The 14,354-nt window shown below is 41.2% G+C and overlaps 1 protein-coding gene across 2 annotated transcripts in view; it reads right to left on the bottom strand.

Moving 5' to 3' along the window:
- The window catches only part of STX12 (syntaxin 12), a 35,467-nt gene extending 27,161 nt beyond the window's left edge, over positions 1 to 8,306 (bottom strand). Inside the window, exon 1 of one of the 2 annotated variants that reach the window (XM_082615849.1) lies at positions 8,082 to 8,306. In XM_082615849.1, the coding sequence (XP_082471975.1) occupies positions 8,082 to 8,199 (118 nt within the window). In that variant the 5' untranslated portion in view covers positions 8,200 to 8,306. The remainder of the gene's footprint in view (positions 1 to 8,081) is intronic. The other variant, XM_082615848.1, reaches the window with a different exon arrangement.
- Between the last annotated feature and the right edge of the window lie 6,048 nt (positions 8,307 to 14,354).

The raw sequence follows: 14,354 nt of genomic DNA, 5'->3' as shown, positions 1-14,354 counted from the left end.
GAGTTAGCCTCTGTTTTATGTCATGCCACCTTCAAGGCAGAAGATATGAATAAACATGAGCTAGGAATAATGAGACCTATACTCTAAGCCAGATTCGACCACTAACTAGATGTATGGCACCAAACAAGTCATTTCATGTTGCTGGGTCTCTTTCACCAATTGTATATGATATTCAGGTTTAACTAACATATATTGAGTACTTACTATTTGTCACAGTACTTACTATTTGTGTGGGGCTTTCTATTCATTAAATTATTACAACTATGTAAGGACTAAATGATCTCTAAGTACTCCCACCACTGCTCAATGCTAAAATTCAGCAATAATGAAGAAACCCTAGTCCCAGAATGAGGCTGTGTAACCAAGCAGTGTTTTTAAGCCAGAGTTTGGCTTAGAGAGACTCTGCCTGTGTACAAATGGGACTGGACTGACGATATGCCTCTGATGGCACTGACCACATTCTACTCATTTTTGTATTTGCATAACCACACACACATACATACCCCTCCAGAAAATAGTTGGTTACAGGGTGACATATAGAGGGAAATGTTACTGGTACGGCAGTTCAAGGAAACATTTCATCTTACTGACTGTCTTTATATAGAGCATTCTCCTTAGAAACTCTAGAGGTATGTCAAAGTTTCAAGTTGTTAATCGTCTATCAAACCATATTAAATGCCCTAGAGAGCAAAGGGGACTTTACAGACTATGGGGGGAAAAAATCAATTGAAAATCAGCTGTTCTTTGTATATTCTCAGCAGAGAACTTTTATTTATCTAGACTTTTCTGACTTCTTTTGTTTGCTGAGATTACCTGAATTGGGATGGGGGGTGGGGTGGAGGAGGACTTTATAGGGTCACTTACTAGTTAAGCACCAGAATGAATCCAAGCCTCCATCAATTCTATCTAAATTCCTGCATATTGATATTTTCCTAAAAGTTTTCAGCAAGACTCGGGTATCAAAAACTCAAATGATAAAGACAGTGGTGTCTACATTTACTGGAAGTATAATTTTTTTGTATACCGCCCTCCATAACCACCAACATCAGGGGTTTATTTGAAAATAGTGACTTAATGACCCATCTGTTTTACAACTAAGAACTGTATCCCTTAAACCTAAAGCACAAAAAGAAATAGAATAGTGTAAATGTTTACATACATGCTTATTTTCACTTGAATGTACTTAAAATGTCAAAAAGTACAGTGATACTTCTTGGAACAATTTTTATCAAAATGGGCTACATCTAAAAGGGTTTTCTGGTCAGCTTGGTTAATGAGAAAACTCCTTTGCTAAGCATTCTAGTCAATAAAAGTTTTACTTTAGATTGATTTGTCACAATATTTTAGATGAAAATAATTGGGTATCTATCCTCTATGAAATGCTACATAATCCTGGAAACCAGATGACTAGGGCTCAGTTCTGTGTAAGCAATTTTGTTATTTTTAAAACTAGGCCTCAATCTATCCTATCACTGACCTCTCACTTTTAAAAGCATGTCCTGGCTAAAATTTTTAAAACACTACGAAGCAAATCAATTTATTGCACATTACAGCTAACATCCACACTAGGAACTACTCTAAACTGAACACTCTTCATGTGCTTTTAGCTGATATCACTTTAGGCAGAATGTGAATCTCCAAACCTTAATCCAAATCAATGTATAGTCATATCAAAAGCAACTAACATACAGGTAAAAATTTCTTCATCTGAGAGACTCAAATGCTCTAATTCAGTATACTAAACAAGCAAATATAAATTCAAAGAAAGAGCATTATTTACATTAAATGAGAAAATGATAGCCTATGTGGTCATTATTACAACGAGGTCATCTCAGTGTCTTTGAAAATTAGGTTTGCAGTGCTTTTGAAAAGCTACAATGAAAATGACCTGACTTTTTAAAAGTAGCCACTATAGGACTTCACTGGTGGCGCAGGGGTTAAGAATCTGCCTGCCACGGGGTGGTGGTGTGATGAATTGGGAGATTGGGATTGACATATATACACTAATATGTATAAAATGGATGACTAATAAGAACCTGCTGTATAAATAAATAAATAAAATAAAATTCAAGAAAAAAAAAAGTATCTCTCTGTCAACTTCCTAAGACAGGAGAGATTTCTAGCAACAACAACAACAAAAAAGAATCCGCCTGCCAAAACAGGGGACACGGGTTCGAGCCCTGGTCCAGGAAGATCCCACATGCCGCAGAGCAACTAAGCCCGTGCACCACAACTACTGAGCCTGCGCTCTAGAGCCCGTGAGCCACAACTACTGAGCTCGTGTGCCACAACTACTGAAGCCCACGTGCCTACAGCCCGTGCTCCGCAACAACAGAAGCCACCGCAACGAGAAGCCCGCGCACCGCAACAAAGAGTAGCCCCTGCTCACCGCAACTAGGGAAAGCTTGCACACAGCAATGAAGACCCAATGCAGCTAAAAAATAAAAAAAATTTTTTTAAAAAGTAGCCGCTATACTACAATAGTAAAGCTCTAAACTAAACTGAACATGAATACTAAACATCACAGGTATAATCTTCTATTTACCATACCTACGACAGGACACGAACTCGTTAAGAGCACAGACTCTCAGTTAAGACTGCTGTGTGTTATTCCTGGTTCCACCACTTCCTAGCAAAAGTTTCTATTCCTCTGTGCCTCAGTTTCCTCACCTAAAAAATGGGAAAAACAAGAGAACCTTCATATGGTTGTTGTGAGGATGATCTAAGATAATAATGAAGCTAAATTTAGAACAGTATCTGGCACTTAAAAGAACTCAATTAAGGATAGCTATTATTATCAAACTCGAGACCAAGAAAAATGTACTTAGCAATGATAAAATCAATTAAGTACATATCCAATGCTAACTACATATCCACTGCTGTGCCAGGCACTGAAGCTAAAGACAGCTGTACAATGCGTGATCGCCATCCCCATAACAAAACTAATGGTAATCTCTCAGTTGGAATAACAAGGTCAAAAAGCATGAATTAAAGACTACAGAATAAAGTAAGTGCTAAGCTTGCAAATTCAAAGGAAAAAAAAATGATAGCTAACATTTCTTAAACACTGTTGCAGGCACTGCTTTAAGCACTTTATATAAATTACCTCACTTAATTCTCACAATCCTGTGAAGTAGAGTCTATCATTAACTCCATCTTATAGATGAGGAAACTGTGAAATAGAGAGGTAGAGCAATATGTTTACATAGGTAGTAAGAAGCAGATCTAGGACTCAAACCCAGGCAGTCTGACTCCTGAGCCTGCTCACTTAACTACTAAACTATAGTGGGGCAGGGGGCTCAACCAATGATATCACCATTTACTGAATGTCTACTATGTACCGGGCACTAGACTAGGCACTTTCAAACATCCCACTTTAACAACACCATTCATTTTACATATGGGGTAACAGACAGAAAGGGGAACTAGCCTGCCCAAGGTGAACAGTACAACACAGAGGAGCAAGGACTCAGTCACAGATCTGCTGAGCCTAAGGCCCAGGCTCTTCCTGACTTCACTCTTTCAAAAGCAAAGGAAGGCTTAGTTACAAGGGGCAGGATTTAAGCACAACTCAAAGGATTTTTATAATTTAGGTAGCTAGTGAGATAGGGAAAGATTAAAGAAAGGAGGAACAGAAAGGGCAAAAACTTGCAGCAAAACCCTGTGTTTAGGGATGTTAAGAAAAACAGCCTGCCTGTAACAAAGAGAAGTAGAAAATATGGCTAATTTGGGTTAAGATGACAGAGACAGTGAAAGCAAGGTGGAAGGTTAAGATCTGACACAGCAGACAACAGAGAGCTGCCACAGGCTCTTGAGGAGGTGAGTGGTATAATGAAAACAGGACTTTAGACATACTGCTGATAGCCTTATCAGATGAACTAGAATGGGAACAGAGACACTGAGACTGTGCTGCTGGACTACAGAGGCTGAGATCATGAAGACTTATGAGGAGGACAATGAAATAAAGAGCAAGGGGCCAATATGAAAATAACTTTGAAAGAACCACCCAGAGGATTGCACACAATAATCAGTTTTAAAAGTTCAACTGCTTTTAATTTTTTTAGTAAACAGAATCATATCAATAAATTAGCAACGCTAGGCTTCCCTGGTGGTGCAGTGGTTAAGAATCCACCTGCCAATGCTGGGAACATGGGTTCAAGCCTTGGTCCAGGAAGATCCCGCATGCTGCAGAGCAACTAAGCCCATGCGCCACAACTACTAAGCCTGCACTCTAGAGCCCGTGAGCCACAACTACTGAGCCCGCGTGCCACAACTACTGAAGCCTGCGCGCCTAGAGCCTGTGCTCCGCAACAAGAGAAGCCACCACAATAAGAAGCCCGCACACAGCAATGAAGAGTAGCCCCCGCTTGCCGCAACTAGAGAAAGCCCGCGTGCAGCAACAAAGACCCAACACAGCCAAAAATAAATAAATAAATAAATAAATTTATTATTATTTTTTTAATTAGCAACGTTAAAGAACAGAAATGATGTTCTTTAATCTCTTCAGAGATAACTTGGCGCCTGTTAAGGTTATTTCCTTATATCTGCCTCAGCAATACTTGCCCAGACCCTTCGTTTCACAATAGGCAGAGTCAAGCAGTTTTCTTCTATAGCCCACACACACTGATAACAACCCCTTGTACCAGGCAGTCAACCTTAGCTGTACCTATAACAACCCACACAGTGGCCTGCTGTATTTCTGGCTGATATGCTCAGCAATTCCAAACCCACATATGTGAAAAAACCCACAGTTGAGAAAAAAGAATAGCTATTCTCTCAAATTTTCAATAGATACAGGTCCTTGCAGGACTATATGGATGTGGGCATATGTCTGGGAGGTCACATTCAGACTGTATACTTAGGTATGCTGGCCACGTCTGGGGGATAGGCACCAGCCTGATAAGTAGGTAGAAGCAATGTCACCCTACCAATTTCAAATTCCCAGTGCCTCACTAAACAATCCCAAGGGGAGAATTCCAACTCACACTGACTAGGGTCATAAGATGTGGTAGGAACCACACAGCACAAGGTAAGTGAGTCAGGAAGAGTTCCAAGATGGTAGAGAAACCTCATTCATTCAAATCTACTAAATACAATTTACTAAGCATCAAGACCCTAAATGATATGATCCCTGGCTTCCTCCCTGGCCTCTTTTCCTACCATGCTCCCCTTCTCTAACTGCAGTCCAGCCACACTAGTCTCCTTGCTATTCTTGAAAGCACTGAGGTCTTTGCTCCTGCTATTCCCTCTGCCTAGGATGCCTTCCCCCAGTTACTCACGAGGTTCTCTCCCTCACTTCATTCAGGTGTCTACTCCAACATCACCCCCTCAGAGAGGCCTTCCTTGACCAAATGATGTAAAAACATAAAATAGCACACCCACCCTCTTGCTCTCCTCACTCTCTGTGCCCTTATTTTTTTCTTCATAGCACTTACTATTTCTCAATATTGTTTATACATGTGCATGTATGCATACGTGTGTATAGGTACACATACACAAACACACACACATACACACACACTATCAGGGCAGGGTTTTGTCTGTCTTGCTCATCACTCCATCCCCAGTGCATAGCAGGTGCTCATAGAATATTTGTTGAACAGTGAATGAATGAATCTAACATATACTTGGGTCTGAGATAAGTATTAGAAATATAAAGATGAATAAGTCATGTCCCATTTCTTCAAAGGAACTAACAATCTAGCAGGAGAGGCAAACACACCACAAGAAGAGAAAGTTCCACAGCCTCAGGTATTCCCCATAGCTTCCTATGAAGAGTAAAAAAAAAAGAAAGAAAAAGAAAAGTCACTTGTAACTTGAAGTGTTCACTGCTATAAAACTGTAATATTAATTAAAAATTATAAAAAGGCTGAATGCTGGTCATAAGAGACAGATCTGGTTTCAAATTTAGGTATTGCCATTTGTTAGCTGGGTAATTATTTAACCTTTCTCAGCCTGTTTCCTAACCCATAAAAAGAAATAATATTGGTACTTACTTCACAGGGTTATTACAAAATTAAGATAATGCATGTAAAGCACTTATATTGCCTGGCATACAGTATGTACTCAAATGTTAGCTATTAATGTTATTAATGGAATGAATCCAACTATCCCTTGAGCCTGATGCCTAATCAACAACAGCTAAACCTTATCAATTCTATCACCAGACACCTCTCCTATCCTTTCCTTCTTTTCATTTTCAGATCCTAACAGGTGTCTCTGATTCCAGTCTCTCTCCCTTCCAACTCAATTTACACATTTCTAAAGAATTAAATCCAAACCCCCTTAGTGTACCACTTAAAGCACTTCATGTTTGGGCCCCAACTTACCTTTCCAATCCTACTTTCCACTACTTTCTGGACTCCACCAGTCTAGCCAAATTAAATCACTCTACTTTTCTACACACACCACATGCTTTCCCACTACCATGCCTTGTTCATTTTACTCCCTCCTGGAACGCTCTTCCCTTCTTTACTCTCGAAAGTTCAAATACTTTCCACCATCTTTCCAGACCTAGCTCAAATGCCAATAATGCCCCCCCGCGCCTCTTCCAAGTGAAAAAGGTGTCTTTCTCTCCTGAATATCTATAATTTTATTATATCTCTTCTATAGTAGCGATCCCTTTCAGTCATTACGTATGCCACAGGCTCCCTGTTGAAGGAATCCATGTCAGTTCCTATACATACTACATGCCTCATACTCAAATACATCCAGAATGAAAATTTCACAAATAGACATTAAAATTACATTTGGCCTCAATAAGAAACTTTCAGTATTGAACCAGAATATTCTGATCTAACCTGTATTACAGCTCCCTCACAAAAGGAAATTGGAACACAAAGTACTATACTTTCTAGCCAGTGGTCACATTAATTTTTGTTTCAAATTTCTGGATTTAACAGACCACATATTCTTCTTTCCACTTCCCAACTGCCCAGATTCAAACGCTTTCCATCAGAAACTTCCCTCTCTCATTATATATTTAAATTTAAAAGCTAAGTGATAGATTGTTCATTAAAATATAGAACATAATTGTAATTCAGGACCAACTAGTTCTACCTATTAACAGGGTACAGCCAAGCTCACAAAAACACAATAATAAACAACAAGGATCATGATACCATTCTTTCCAAGTAGTTGCTGCTTCTGACCTCCTGTTTATAAGGCTCTGAGCTAATTTTCAGGCATAATCAAGAAATAACGTGTATTTGACTCATTCAACTATAGTATCATTCAGATCCTAATGGTGGGGAGGGAGTTTTAAGACAAGCAATGACATTCTGAAATCCACCACCACCTCTACCATGTCTTACTTGCTATGTGATTGTGGCCATGTCCCTGAGCTTCTCTGTGTATCATGCTTGTTCAAAAGAGTAACTAGGTGGGGAAGGAAAACAAAAGCCTCATTGGCTTGAAATCCAAAAACACATGCAAATCTTTTGCTACAAAAGACAAAAGAATGTAAACTGAAATGTTTTGGGTGAATTCTCTTTATTAAAGTAGAAGTCGTCTCACCCCTCGAATACAAGTCATTGTATCTGATTTCCAAATTCCTTACAGGAAGAACTGTATTAAAGTCACCAAAACACATGCACTCTCCACTTCCCTTAATTGAAAGATTCTGACTTCCAAGAAGCCAGAAGCTCAGCAGAATGTAAAGTCTAAACCAGTAAACAACTCCCGATCCAAGCTGGCCAAAGAGGAAAGAGAGGTGGGTGGAGGGAGGCAGATGACAGGAAAAACTAGGCTGACCACTGGAGCCAATCGACTCATTCACTGCTCTGGAGGGGACACACACACACCCTCCCACCCTGCGGCTGTCAGGACTGCTGTCTTGGCCCCAACACAGTAAGAGCAGAACTCCTGAGAAGAAACTCGAGCTGCAGCTGGGGCTCCGGACCCTCGGGGTGCCTGGGCCTGGCAGACTCGGGGATAGCAGCCCGCCGTATCCGAGTAGAGCACCCAAGACGGCCTCAGGTGTGGCCCTGGCCGTAGCCCTAGTCGGGCTCCGCGTCCCGGCAGCCTCACCCGGGCCTGTCCCCGGGACGGCCCCCGCCCCCCAGCCCGGTACCCCGGCTCACTGGCTTGGCTGATCCGCTGGATGTTGCCGCTGCACGTCTGGATGATGCTGTTGAAGTCCCGGAGCGGGGGCCCCGAGGCCCCCGGGTTCCGGTACATATCTAAGGGACCGTAGGACATGACGAGGAGCCGAGACCGACTCGCCCTGCACCGCGCTCCTACCGGAAGCAGCCGCCAGACCCGACCAGCAGGCTGACAGGGAAACCGGGAAGAGAAAGGGCGGGGAAGGGGATAAAGCTGCGTGAGCGCTAGCCCCGCCCCCTCGCAGCGCGCACACGTCCGCCCTGGCTCCCCCACATTGCGCAGGCGCCTCTGGAACTGGTGTAGGCACGGTAGCTTAGAGACGTGACGCCCTGGAGCTTGGGGATGCGGGGCGGGGCGATGACATCATACCACTGGAGCTCGGATTGGAGAATCTGAGGTGGCGGTGTTGTTTATCGCCAGGGCACGGTGACAGAAGGCAAGAATTTTTCGATTAGCATAAAATTGTACCAGATGATCTCAGCCCTAACATCCTATTCTGTTCTATTCTGAGCATTCAGGCCCAAATATGGAGAATTCGACAGCCTTGAAACCCAAATCCGTAACCAAACTCCTGAAATTCCTCACTCTGCTTCCATCCTCCAGGGCTTTGTTAGGATTTGTGGAGCATTTTTATGGTTTACAAATCACTTTCATTTCTCCCTCCACCCCTCTTCTAGTCTAAACAATAAAATGGTAATAATAAGATTCCTTGAGCACGTATTATTTGTGATCCCCTCACTGCAATTCAGTTGTTCATAAGCTCTTTCACAGCAAGGGACGATGTTCTAACTATATTTTTACCTTCAGACTAGATAACGGACAATCGATTTTTTTAAATGTTGAAGTAAAGTAACTCGACAGAGCAAGCGTTATTATTTTCCCTTTTACAGTTGAGAAAGTTAAGACCATAGAGGTTAATTTGTTTTTCTGAGATTTGACTGCAAAACCCAAACACTAAGCTAATTGTATTGTCATCTTGCTATGTCCCTAAAACGCATTCTCATATTACCAAATTCATTCTCCATCTAAATCCCTCCCCAATAGCTTCTTCATCTATATCCCAAACCAGGATTTCTTGGAGAACTAGACTCTCAGATTTTTTAAATCATTCTCTTAAGTAATTTGGAGTGTATGACCTCAATGTTCCCATAGAAGACTGCATTTTGTGAGTGTATGTTAGATGGAAAGACAAGAGTAGGATTTTGCTTTGGGAGGAGATCAAGATAGAGAGAAGTGAGGGGGAACTGGCAGTGTTTGTTTCCTGTGTTCTCCACCCCACTTCACCCCAGTCTGCTTTGCAATCTCTGGGGAATGATCAAGAGAGGAAGCTGCTTGCCTGTGTAGGAGGGACCCTAAATGGGTGAATGAGCCTGCATTCAGCCTTAGAGATTTTGTAAGCAATGCTGTCTCTATTTTTCGTTGGAGCATTTATAAGAGCAATTTTTTCTCTTTAGAAAAGGACAGACGACATTTGGGTCCTCTCATTCTGGTTATTAAAACCATACGATGTCTTAGAATCCATAGTTTTATGTCCTATCTTATAGTAAATCGTGTACATTGTACTTTTTTACCTAAAAAATAGTCTTGAGAATGTTTCCATTTACATCTGATTCTATTTAAAGTGAAGTTCAGTAAAGGTATTTTTCTCCTAAGATTGAAAACATAGTGGTGGTTGTTATTGTTGGTTTCTTTCTCCAGCTAAAATAAAAAGTGGTTTTCCATCTGTGCCATGGCTATCTTGTGCTATCTCTCATAGCAATACATTTGTGCCTTGCAAATATTAGATGTCAAATGAACATATATTGAATTTATACACGAAAAATAAAAAATAACTATCATTTCTTAAATGCCCATCCAGGTAATGTGAACACATTTTACAAAGTTATTGGTAATACCCAAGATAAAGCCCATCTGATAAAGTGGCTTTATATGGTCTGACAAAGTTAGGTTTATTAACTTACTGCTGCAAGGGGGACTACACACCAGAGGAATCATGAGGTATCTCACCAAGCACAGGAGAGATAGAATTATTCCAGGATTTGTAAAGATGGAGTGTAGGTAAAATTTAAAAGAAGCAGTGTTTTTGATAGCCTCAAAGCACACCAGGCTATGTGTAAAGGGATTATCGTCAGGCCTGAGCTAACAAGAAGACTCAGAATCCTGTTTCCTTGGAAACTACAGCGTGAAGATAAATGTGGAATGCTGTATCTGGAAACCCCTTATCTGAAGCTCTGCACCTGGGTTGGAAATTGAGGCTGCTTCTCCGTGTCAAAGTAACTCAGATCCTCCAGGCGAGAGTGGAATATTCCGTTCTTACTGATATTTCAAATAGCAAATTTTCTGAAAAAGCAGTGCTTTTAGAAAATGAGGTTTCTCAGCATTATGTCTTTTTGCTAATTGACAAAAACAGTTTTCATGGTTCGAACCCATCAAGGTGAGATTAGCTCCTTGGTAACAGATAAGGAAACTGGTGTTCTCTAGAGGTTCTGGGCACTTGCCCAATGTCATCCAGCTATTAAATTGCAGAGCCATGATTCATACATATTCTATGACCCAGCAATTCTACTCCTACCTATATACTCAACAGATGTGCATCCATATGTGTTCTAAAAACCAAGTATAGGAAAGTTCATGACAGCACTTTTTACGACTAAGCAGCATTTCTCTGTATTAATTTTTATTGCATCATAATTAACACACAATAGAATACACAGGTATTAAGTGCTCATTTCAATGAATTTTGACATTTGTATATACCCACGTAACCACCATCCAAACTGAGAAATAGAACACTTTCACTGTTACCCAAGAAAGTTTCTTCAGGCTGTGTTCCTTTTTTTTCTTTTAAGAGATGCTTTTCTTTTGTAAGTCACCAATGTCTTTTTAATTTTTATTTATCTATTTAAATTTATTTATTTTATTTATTTATTTTTGGCTCCGCTGGGTCTTCGTTGCTGCATGCAGGCTTCTCTAGTTGCGGTGAGCAGGGGCTACTCTTCGTCGCGGTGCGCAGGCTTCTCATTGCAGTGACTTCTCTTGTTGTGGAGCATGGGCTTTAGGCGCTCGGGCTTCAGTAGTTGTGGCACACGGGCTCAGTAGTTGTGGCACACGGGCTCAGTAGTTGTGGCTTGCGGGCTCTAGAGAGCAGGCTCAGTAGTTGTGGCACACGGGCTTAGTTGCTCCGCAGCATATGGGATCCTCCCGGACCAGGGCTCGAACCCGTGTCCCCTGCATTGGCAGGTGGATTCTTAACCACTGCACCACCAGGGAAGTCCAGGCTGTGTTCCTTTCTAATCAATTCTCCTCATCCCCAGAAATCACTGTCTGATTTTTATCATTACAGATTAGTTTTGCCTATTCTCAGGCTTCATCAAGAAGGGATCATATGTTATGTATTCTTTAGTGTTGGCTTATTTCAATTAACATAATGTTTTTGAGATTTATCCATGATATTGCATATGTCAGTGGTTTGGTCTTTATTGCTGAGTAGTATTTTATCATATGATCTTACTACAATTTGATTATCCATTCTCTTATTTATGGGCATTTGGATAGTTTCCAGTTCGAAGCTATTATGAAGATGGCCAGAGCAGCATTTATTTTCACAAGTTCCAAACTGGAAACAGCCCAAATGTACATCAACAGTAGGATGGGTAAATTGTAGTATCATAGAGCATGAAAATTAATGGCCTACTGCTATGTGAGCAATGTGGGTGACCTTGTCCAACATAATGTCTAGCAAAAGAAGCAGACAAAAATGAGTACATTCTGTATTATCCCATATTTATTAGGTTCAAAACCAGCAAAATGAATCTATATTATTAAAATTCAGAATAGCATGTAGTTAGTTTTTTGATTTGGTTTGGTTTGGTTTTTTGCCCTGCTGTGCAGCTTACTGGATCTCAGTTCCCCGACCAGGGATTGAACCCGGGCCACGGCAATGAAAACCTGGAATCCTAAGCACTAGGCCACCATGGAGCTCTCAGTTTTGAGGAAGAGAGGGAGTGACTAGGAATGGGCACATGAGATGGGCTAGGGTGCTGGTAGCAGTCTTTCTTGATCCGGATGGTGATTATATAACTGTGTTTACTTTGTGAAAATTCATCAAGTCATACATTTGTGATGTGTGTCCTCTTCTGTATATATGCTACACTTCAGTAAATACATCTCATATTTTAAAAATAAAGTATCATTATCACCAATATGACAAGCTTTCTGGGAAATGTAGGGAAGAGTCAGTGGAGAAATTCAAAGAAGTTTGCAAAGAAGACTGTGTTAAAATTAGCACTCATCATATATTGCCAGTGGGAATGCAAACTTGTACAACCACTTGGAAAAGTTTGTCAGTTTCTTAGAAAATTAAACATAAATTTATCACGCAATCCAGCAATCCCACTGCCAGGTATTTACCCAAGAGAAATGAAAGCACATGTTCATATAAAGATGTGTATGCAAATGTGTTAGCTTTATTCATAGTAACCAAAAATTAGAAATAACTCAAATATACGTCAGCTGCTGAATAGATAAACAAATTGTGGTACATCTATCAATGGAAAACTTTTCAGCTATAAGAAGGAACAAACTACTGAAACACGGAATAAATTTACTGAGACGTGAAACAACATGGATGAATCTCAAATACATATGCTAAATGAAAGAAGTCAGACATGAAAGTCTACATACTGTTTGATTCCATTTATATGACATTCTGGAAAAGGCAAGGCTATAAGGATAGAAATCAGATTAATGGTTGCCAGGGGCTGGAGCTGGGGGAGGGAACTGACTGCCAAGGGGCACAAGGAAAGTTTTTGTGCTGATGGAAATGTTCCATGTCTTGATTGTGGTGACTACACAGCTGCGTACATCCATCAAAATCTTTTTGATCTATACACTGAGAAGGATAACTTTTACCATATGCAAATTACATCTTATTAAACTTAAAAAAAATGACACTCTAAGGATCAGTGTAATGAAGTGGCACGCATGAGGTGGGTAATGTGGAGTTGAAAAAAAAGATATAAAAGTTGTGGGCTGCATGAATCTGGGGATAAAGTGATCTGGAGATAAAGTAAATTTGGAAGCAAAAACAAATGAACAGGGCTTCCCTGGTGGCGCAATGGTTGGGAGTCCGCCTGCCAATGCAGGGGACACAGGTTCGAGCCCTGGTCTGGGAGGATCCCACATGTCGCAGAGCAACCAGGCCCGTGAGCCACAACTACTGAGCCAGCGCACCTAGAGCCCGTGCTCCGCAACAAGAGAAGCCGCCACAATGAGAAGACTGTGCACTGCAACTAAGAGTAGCCCCCACTTGCCGCAACTGGAGAAGGCCCGTGTGCTACATCGAAGACCCAATGCAGCCAAAAAAGTAAAAATAAATTAAATAAATTTTTTTAAAAAGTGAACATGTATGTTCACTCTATTTTTTCACTGTTTTCTCTCTCAAGAAACAGAAAATGTAGATTCTGTGAAGTCTTGCATAATAATAGCTTAAAAAATCGAGTGCAGGGCTTCCCTGGTGGCGCAGTGGTTGAGAGTCCACCTGCCAATGCAGGGGACACGGGTTCGTGCCCCGGTCCGGGAAGATCCCACATGCCGCGGAGCGGCTGGGCCCGTGAGCCATGGCCGCTGAGCCTGCTTGTCCGGAGCCTGTGCTCCACAGCGGGAGAGGCCACAACAGTGAGAGGCCCACATACCGCAAAAAAAAAAAAAAAAAAAAAAATCGAGTGCATACTAGGTGCCAAGCACTGTTCTAGAGACTTCTACATACATTATTTAATCCTCACAACAACCCTAAGTAGAGATAGAACTCACACACAGGCAGTCTGACTTCAGAGCTAACCACAGCCTGACACAGTCTCACTTTTCAAGTAGAGTTGATGATCTGCTTCAGTGACAGCCTGACAAGCACTGGCAGGCAAAGTGGTTATTTGACTCCAGTTATAACTAAGAAATATGAACTCCTTTCCCCCAAATGCCAACTTTCATTACTGCCTTCAAAATCCAGAGATTCACATAGTTGTTAATCAATCTTATTGGTCAAAGGTCAACGTGGTAGCCAGTCTCCAAGATGGACCCCAGTGGTTCTGCCTCCTGATATGAATGCACATGGGTAGTCCCATTCCACATTGAATAGTGTAATTTTTTAAAAATTTATTTACTTATTTTTGGTTGCGTTGGGTCTTTGTTGCTGTGTGCAGGCTTTCTCTAGTTGCAGCGAGCAGGTGTTACTCTTTGTTGCAGTGCGCAGGCTT

This window comes from Mesoplodon mirus (assembly GCF_964341445.2).
Source record: "Mesoplodon mirus genome assembly, chromosome: 3".
Taxonomy (NCBI): domain Eukaryota; kingdom Metazoa; phylum Chordata; class Mammalia; order Artiodactyla; family Ziphiidae; genus Mesoplodon; species Mesoplodon mirus.
Note: the sequence above shows the minus strand (reverse complement) of the source record. Positions and strands in the feature narration are given on the sequence as shown.